This window comes from Acanthochromis polyacanthus, chromosome 2, assembly GCF_021347895.1.
Source record: "Acanthochromis polyacanthus isolate Apoly-LR-REF ecotype Palm Island chromosome 2, KAUST_Apoly_ChrSc, whole genome shotgun sequence".
NCBI classification, from domain to species: domain Eukaryota; kingdom Metazoa; phylum Chordata; class Actinopteri; family Pomacentridae; genus Acanthochromis; species Acanthochromis polyacanthus.
In genome coordinates, this window is record NC_067114.1 from 16434659 (window position 1) to 16443893 (window position 9235).

The following is a 9235-nucleotide window of genomic DNA, read 5'->3' on the forward strand; positions in this document are numbered from 1 at the left end:
TCTATGCTGTTGTTTTATTCCATCCAGAAATGGGAGCAGATTGAGTCCAACTCGAAGCTCCGTCATGTGGGCAGCAACCTCTGCCTGGACAGCCGCAGTGCCAGGATGGGTGGACTCACCGTGGAGGTCTGCAGCCCGAGCCTCAACCAACAGTGGAAGTTCACCCTCAATTTACAATCATAGGGGGCGCTGTAGACCCCGGGAAGACTTGGTTAATGGATAGAGACACCAACAGACTCTGAGATCAGAAGATGGATAGACTCGTGGAGAAAGACTAACTCGGTGGATTCGTGGATCCTTCTTGCTCCTCCTCCTCCTCCTCCACAGAGGTGCAGCCAGCCATGCGTACACCCCTCTCTTCCACCTCACCTCCCTCCCTAAAACAATGAGCCACGCCCCCTGGGGGAGGGGCTTGTAGGCCACAACGGAGTAAACCGGAAACTGGCTGTATGTGGTGGATGGACGGTGACAGTGGTGGTCTGGATGAGGATGAAAGCGATGAAAAGGCTTTTGTTTCAAACTACATACCTCAGTGTTTTTTCATTGATGGTTCCAGAGGCAAATGACCAGTGAATTCTTTTTTGTTCTATTACTTTCTCTAATGCTGGTGAAACTGAACTCTAATTATTTTTTATTTTCTTATTCATGTTTTTTTTTTTTTTTTTTTTAAATTTCTAGCTGTTAATTCTTCACGGAGACTTGCAGGAGCATTTTTTTGGTTCTTGAGAGAATCCTGTAACAGCGGACGGAGGCTTCGGGTTGTGCTTTTCAGGGAGGTATAGGTGCTGAGTGATGGGAAGGGAGGGAATAGACTCGATCCCTTGAGCTTTTCCTTTTGTTTGCTTTTGTTGCTTTTACAGAATCAACAGAGAAAAGAGAGGCAAAGCGGAGAGAAGAGAAGAGCGCTGTGTGTTCTGCTTTGTTTTCTATACAGTTCTTTTTCTACGGTTTGCGTCTTGGGCAGACAAAGGGGTTCAGGGAGGTGCTTCTCGACTTTGCATGGGGGGTTTTTGCTCGGGAATTGGAGTTCCTGAAACCAGCAAGTGTGGTGAAGCCCACCCTGGAGGTTTTACTGTCTGTCTTCAGGCTGCTGCAGCATCCTCACAGCTACACTTCTATCCCGCCGACCAAAACACACAGAAAAAACAATCTCTTATCATTCTGTTTTCTTTGTTTGTTTACTTCTATCTAAAAGGAACCAAATCTGAAAAGGTTGTGTTGGGTTTCAGGAAGAGCAGAGTAGCGATTAAAACAGTTTTTTGTTGCATACCCGCACTGCTCTTCGACTGCTCCCTGTGGAGCGGTTCAGTTTACCAACCTTTTCTTTTTTCCCCCGCACAGATAATTTTCTTTGCCTGTGTCTTTGTTGCCATTGTCGGAGTTCTAATACTCACAACCAAACTGCATTTATGTTGCAGCTTCTTCTCTAGAGCAAGATAAAAGTGGCATTCATAATAACAACATAATGAGATCCACAATATTTTACAGTTCACATAGGCACGATTGAGATCAGTATTTCTCCACTGTGCATACATTGCTGGTGTTCAAGAAGGAAACACAGCAATTTATACGTGGTGAACTTCTAAGAGGACAATAATAATAATTTAAAGTTAATTCATACAGGCATCAGTGGTCTCATTTTATTAACAGTGTAAAACCTTGGTTATTCCAGCCTGGGAGCAGATGACATGCAAAAAGAAAAGTCCAGACTGCAGTCACACTCTGGGAAACGTGCACGCACGTGTTCTGAAAAACTCCTTCTAACCGCATGCATTACTGACATGTTCCCACGTTTGCACTCAGTCAGTAGCGTTTCACATCAACATATTTTTTTCTCCATTGTGCCTGCTAGATGAGCCATCTGTTCCCAAGTTTGCAACTGCAATAAACAAGGTTTTGCTGTTTGTACTCACTCTGTTCCTGCTGGAGGTGAGCAGATTTTTCTGATTGCACAAGCAAGAAAAAAAACTCAGTTTTTGCTGATACAAAGTAGAAATAAGAATACTTTTGTTGTTCATCTGAGCGAGCTACTTTATTCACAGCAATATTTTGGTATCACAGCACAGTGCCACTTTCTAGTTTTTGTTACTGGATAGTGTTCCTGCTACCATTTACAGTACATTTATCTGTGTGTAAGTCCATTACCTGATGCCTTTTGTGTGTTTCTGTTGCGCCACCAGTCTCTTCTGGGCTTCATCATCACTTCATCTTCAGTACGGTTAGTCACTGATGAGTGATGATGGTGAAGTTTGGAAAACTGGTTGTGATTAAATTTGAAGTGACTCATCACTTGGCAACTTCAAGGCAGCAACATCAACACAAACCATCTCTGAACAGATACATTTCACAGCCAGCAGCTAATAACAGTCACACATTTCCTAGTTACAGTAACTAGAAAGAAGTTGCAACCTCAAGTCTTCTGTCAAATATTCTCCCATTTTCCTCGGTTTGTCTCATTCACATCGCACGTTCGCATCCTTCCTCGTTTAAGCTTCTTGGATTTTATTCTATTTTTTTCAAGTTCTACCTGCGAACTAACAAAGACAGCTGGTCCTGTTTGCTGTGTTGTCTGATGGTTTTGCAGCGTCTACTTAATCGCTGTTTTCTGCCATTTTCTTTCTTTTTACCTGCTTTTTTTCCCCCTTTGTTTTGCTTGTTGATCATTAAGCGGAGTGAGGGGAGTGGAGAAGGTCAGCTGAAGCTGCAGCTGGTTATTAAAGCCTATCCTGTGACTTGATAGGCTGCTGCGTTGTGCTGCGAGGCACAGGACCCACACATATGGCTCAACAGAGAGACTTGACTAGATGTCGGGAAAGTTTTGTGTTGCCTTGGAGACCAGATTCAAAGGCTCAGATCTGATTTAGGGCTTCAGTTAGATTTCATGGTAATCAGGAGGGGGATTTACTTTTAAATTCTAGGAAAGTCTGCCGTTCTGTTTGGAGGATGCAAAAGAATATGAAACAATTTCAGTGTCTTAATTTCTGAAGAATGTTGCAATTTAGAAGAAGAATTGATTGGAATTTAAGTTTTAATGTCATTTTCCTCAAATATGTATTTAAGGCCTCAAATAGACATTTAATTTCATTGCAAGTGTGCAGATGCATGTCTTCTGACTCTTATTATTTCCCCCTTGGCCCACTACATGCACACAAAGCTCTTCAGTGTGACCAGACACCATGAGAATTGAATTTAAAAAAAATTAAATTAATATAATAATAAATAAAATTATACCTTTTTATTTCATGTGTTGTAGGAGTGGTACTATTATAGATGATGGTTATTCAGCTGATTCTGAATCTGCTTAAAATGAAGATCCTTCATAGGACAAAATCTGTGATGTTCTGGAATAGATAAGGTGCATTATTCATTTTCTTTTCCTCCACTGGGTGCAAATGAGGACCTGTTAGTGGGCTGGATTAATGTCTAAATGTTGCAACCTCCTCAGCACAATTTACCAATTTGAATGCATTGATGTGTCAGTAAATCTTGATGCTCCTCAGTCAGTGTGGGATGTTTAGGATCTCAGATCGGATTGGCAGCATACTGATGTTTTTTGTGGTGTATAGCGCCCTCTATTGCCTCACTTGCTGTATGTAGGCAACAATTTGCCAACTGAGAAAGAAAAGAAAAACAGGGACTTGAGGTAGTCAGTTTCTGATGCACAATTCACAGTCAGACAATTTCCGATTTCCTTCTAATTTAAATTTTCTTGACTTTTGTTTTTTAAACTGTTGGTTTGACTCTGCTAGCCGGGTGGTGGAAACGAGCGTAGCTACTCCACATGACAGGAATGAGAACCAAACTGCACACACCTGAGTGACCGGATCACATGTGTGGTTGGAAGCCTTTTCTTTTTAAAACTAGTCTTATTCTTGTGAAGTTCAGAACTTTGCTATTTTATTTTTTATTCTTTTTATGTTATACGCGGAGGAAACAACTGTAATAATTAAGGAGTCCAGCACCTCATTTTGATTGGATGATTAAATGTTTACATCTTTAGCACAATGTGCCAAAGTTCCTTCCTGAGTTTTCTGTGTAAAGAAGAATGAGAAAAGGGGTCAAGAACGAGTCCCAGGGGACTAATTCGGTGTTGGTTTGCCTACAGTATGTTGTGTTTCTTATTGTTCTCTCCAGTCTTGAGTTCAACCTGTGGGAGACATCGTGGGGAGGACGGCTCTTAGCTGCTGATCCAGTGTCAGCTTTATTATTATAAGTGGGTTATTTCCTTATTTGACATCTTTAGATTTGTGAACATCAGTTATGTAATGCATTTAAGCCTTCATGTCAGCAAAAGGCCTGTTGAGATGGAGCCAGCTGTGTGTTTGGCAGTCATTAGAAGTGCTAATCAAAGACAAGAAGAGTAATGACAATCTTGCAGATGGGCGTCTTTACTAGCATTAAAAGTGGGAAAATAACTGAACACCAGTCAGTAAACAAGATCATCCTCCCCACTGAGCCCGCAGGACTTTATTCATACTCACAGTGTTTTCAAGGGGAAACAATCAATGGTTTATTTTTAATGGAGTTCAACAAAAAGAGAAGGCACGAAAGTTGAGATTTGCATTCTGTGAGCTTTTCCTTTAAACGGGGATGAGAGTTCAGTTATGATTTGTCCTGCAGCCGGGACGTCTTCCCCTCTCGACCCACCTCAAATCCCCTCTTAGGATTAGCAGAAGAAAAGCCCTCTCTGATATGTGAAAAGCCCTGCTGAGACATCCAGCTCAGGACTGCTTAAGCTTCTCCATCTTTTGCTACAAAGCGACTGTAACTGTGTGTGTGAGTAACAGGGGCTGAACATGCACATGAGAAAATATACTGTAAAAATGTCATCTGCCTGTCATGATCGATACCAGATGAAGCAGCAATCAGCGGGGAGGGACGTGAACTAATGTGTTTTCTAAGAGGAATTTGGATTTGTTGAATGACGAGGGGTCACATATGTAAAAGTGTATATTTTTGTATATACCTACATCAGTGTGTGTACAGTATGTACATATATACACAGTGTACTCAGCCGCGGTTCCTAGTTTTGTTGTCCGACTGTACAGCGCTTCTAACTGTTCCCTGTTTTATAGATACTGCAGAAATTCAACTTTGAATGAGGAGAAATGATTAACTTAAATAAATGCATTTATATATATATACATATATATAAACTAAATGGTGTGAAATGTTTCTGCTCATACAAACAAACCGTATAAACATACCCTTAAGTATAAAATATATTTGTGTTATGTAGCCTCGGATCTGGACCACATCTGCAAAAAACTTTCATGTCGCTACTTTAAAATGCTGAAATGTTAATGAGTCACGTTGTTGAGTGGTGCTAAGCCGGTCCTTTCTTCATTTTCTTTTTGGCTTTTTCTTGTTGAAAAGCACAGTGTGGCAGCTGTGCATTAATTTTACATGTGTTTTGACGTTTTAATATTTAAAGAAGGAACGTTTTCCATCCGTCAGTCAAGCTTTGCTGCTCTGGTCTGGATCTTTGGAAGCAGCATTTGGGCAAGGTTAGAATAAAGATCCTCACAGACTTGTAATGAATTCATAGCATGGCAGCATATTGTGGCCCTCATAACCACATAATGTAGGCAATATATTTTCTGTAATTACTCATCTCGATTTCTTTTGGCCAGAGTTGTTTTGAGATTTCAGATTTTAGCTCAATGCAGATAATATTTTCTCCTACAGAGATGGGCTACTGGGACGAAAGCAATATGGTTTTAGTACGGGCCTCCAAGTTCCACATGCATAATGTATAAACTCATTTTTCAGAGGCTTTGTTTATCATGAGGACAGATAATGATCATCTTTGTTTACAGTGTGTATTGCATGGTTACTTCTTCACATTTGAGGTCAAATCTATGTTTACAGGCCGTTCATATTTTCAATTTGAAAAACACAGATATGTGGACCGATGGTTCACAGTATGATTTTGAACATCTAATCCAAAACCATGATCATTTACATGCTGCTGTAACAGCCACAGTCCTCTTGAAGACTCTACAGCGTTTTGGAACCTGGCTGCAGCGATTTCATTCTCATTCAGACTTAAAATCATGATGCTGATGTTGGGTGATGACGTCTAGGTAATTTCACTCTACGTGTTGGATGGTTTGTGGTCAGTACTCTAGGCAGCCTGGTCAAGTTATTCTACTGCAAACTCAGAATACTGTTATTGTAAAGACACTCCTAGTCCTGCACTGTGCTGTGTTATCTTACTGGGGCCTTAATGCTAACTTAATACAATTCTAAATTTATCCAATAAATAATCTGAACAGATAATGAGGCACATTTACACATACACGTAAATATTTTACTTTCTTAAAGGTAATATAAATGGTTGATTGTCTAGGACTGTCTTTATTTTAATTTTCTTTATTGTCTAAGTTTGTTACAAGACATACCTACAAGAAAATACATAAAATCAGGATGCAGTTCTAGTAGCTGTCGATGTACACTACTGGTTAAAAGTTTTAGAACGCCCCAATTTTTCCATTTTTTTTAATTGAAATATCATGTAATTCAAATCCAATGAATAGCTTGAAATGGTTCAAAGGTGAGTGGTGAACTGCCAGAGGTTTAATAAAAGGTAAGAATACCCAAAACTGAAAAATAATTTACATTTCAGAATTATACAAAAAGGCCTTTTTCAGGGAACAAGAAATGGGTTAACAACTTAAGGGGGGAGTACACCTTATTTCACAGGTTCGCAAAGCCATTATATTGTACAGGCTCTTAACAATGTTTGATATGACCCAATTTAACATGCTATACATCATTTTAAAGCTTATGAGTTGCAAATTATCATTTTAACAGTTAGAAGTTACATGCAGTGATCCCTGGGGACAAAATCTTGTCATAAACATGCCAATACACATTTCCCGATGACCCATCTTTAGATGCCATCTACTCAGAGTCCATAAATTTTGGGTCAATGACTATTATACCTTTTGATAGAGTAACCTACTGTAAAACAAATAATGGGTGCTTTGGGGATAACTCTTTTTCTTATTGCCACAGCAACCATTTCAATCTAAATAACTCTTTACCCCAGAATGAAAATAGTCTTAAGTGGTCGGATTATAAAGTATTTAAAAAAACATCCATTATTTTAAGAAGTACTGTCTTAAGAACAATCTGTGAAAAAATCAGCATGATTGCTCAAATAGTTTAAAAGTTATTAGGTTTTATGGAACGCCTGTCCCAAAAAATACAGATTTTGAGAAAATGGCAGATAAAGATTGTGAACCATGCACAAGTACTTGCCAAGCTGTTGTATGTCACTAACTAAACATTTCTTTGATACCTAATGAATAGTTTAAGCACTTAAATTTTTTTTAGATTTTTTTGAAGTCATATAAGGTGTACTCCCCCCTTAAAACTGTTCTGCAACAATGGAGATTCATCAAACCTTGATAGTTGGTGCTACCAAATCCTACAGGTGTCCCAACCTTTCTTGATCACTTACAACCCCCTCTGTCTGCATAAAAGTAGCGTTGGAACACACCGTGGCACCATACCCTGAACAGTATACTGCAGAAAGTAGTGTGTTGCTAGAAAAATGGTGAGGAAAAGGCAATTAACAACAGAAGAGAGACAGATCATCATAACGCTTAAAAATGTAGGTCTTTCTTTCTGGCCGGCACAGTCTCCAGACTTAAACAACATAGAGCTGGTTTGGGACGATGAACAGTACAGAAAGTGAAAGCAAAGCAACCTACAAGTGCCACACATTTATGGGAACTTCAGCTGCAGAGTTGGGCAGAACTTTCTGAAGAATATCTGTTCCATTGTGGAAAGAATGCCACGAGTGTGTTCAGCTGTTAAATCTGCCAAAGATGCTACTTTGATGAGTCAAAAGTTTAGAATACATTTTGGTTGCTTTCATTTCAGAGTACGGTGAGACATGGAATTTACAATAAAAAAATGGAAAAATTATGGATTTTGAAAGCTTTTGACCGGTAGTATATATAGAAATCTACTAGAATAGGTAACATAAAACATAAAACTAAAGCAAGGACAGCTGAAAGAAGATAAACAAAAATGTAACCTATACATATTGAAAGCAACAAATACATAACAACATACAGTAAAGCTTCCATATACAGTCACCAGGTCATGCAGCCTCTGACAGACTGAAGTTGGTTTCTGATTCATAACTTCTGATTCTGCGTTTAAGGAATATTTTTAAAGAGATTAACAGCACTGAGCAACCCGTTCTCTGTTTATTCCACATTGTAAAGATGTAAAGCTGTGTGAGACAATTTGGGTAAACCGTTAATACTTTCTGAAACTCATTTTAAATATCTGAAAATGAAACAAAAGTAGATTCCATTGCTTCTTTCGCTCACAGATCATGTTGGACCTGGTCTAGTTCTAAACCACTATAGACAGTGAGGTCAAATGTGGACTTGATTGCACCAGAGAGGCTAAAGATTCTTTTAACCACAGTTTCTGAGTGGTGGGGGGAAAGGAAATATGAAAGATTCAGTGTTTCATTTTTTTTTCTTCTTTTTTTTTCCACATCTGGATTACTTTAGACCTGGTCCACATCCACAACCACTATATAATTGGTAAAATCTGGACAAAACTATACAAGAAAAAAATGTATTTTTAAAGCACTGTTTGTGAAAATGCAAAAAAAAAGGGGGGGGGGGATTTCACTGCTTTTTCTGCATGTAAATCACATCAGAACAGGTCTAGAGCTAAATCCACTATATATAGAGATCAATTGTCCTTGAGAGGCTAAAGATGATTTAAAACAGTTTCTGAATTGTTAAGCATTTATTCTGCTTACGAAAATAGAAAAAGGGAAAATGTCACTGCTTTTTTCACATAAAGACTACATTGGATCTGACATTTTATTGTCTTTATTATTGTTATTGTCATTATTATTATTCAGTTTAAGTCTAAGATCATCCCAGGGAGGCAAACAGTTCTTTAAACTACAATTTTGAATTGTGGACCCTTATTCTATTTATGTAAATGCAAAAAAAGAGGAAATACTGCTGTTTTTCGTATGCAGAAGTTCAGAGGCTGGTGAAAAATAAATAAATAAATAAATAGCATTAAAAAATTAAAAATCTGTAAAACACAGTTGTTTCTGTGGTTTTTAGATCTGTACCTGGTCTAATGTGGTCTGAACGGGAAGGACAAACATCACATCATTCTCTCTGTTTTTGTATTTTCAAAAAATTGAAAGTCAGTTTCAGGTAACGATCAGGGTTTACCTAAC

The 9235-nt window shown here is 38.6% G+C and overlaps 1 protein-coding gene across 1 annotated transcript in view; it reads left to right on the forward strand.

Moving 5' to 3' along the window:
* Positions 1–5161, forward strand: part of galnt2 (UDP-N-acetyl-alpha-D-galactosamine:polypeptide N-acetylgalactosaminyltransferase 2) — a 65844-nt gene extending 60683 nt beyond the window's left edge. Inside the window, exon 16 of the mRNA XM_022193561.2 lies at positions 28–5161. Within this exon, the coding sequence (XP_022049253.1) occupies positions 28–183 (156 nt within the window). The 3' untranslated portion in view covers positions 184–5161. The remainder of the gene's footprint in view (positions 1–27) is intronic.
* The last annotated feature ends 4074 nt before the right edge of the window (positions 5162–9235 follow it).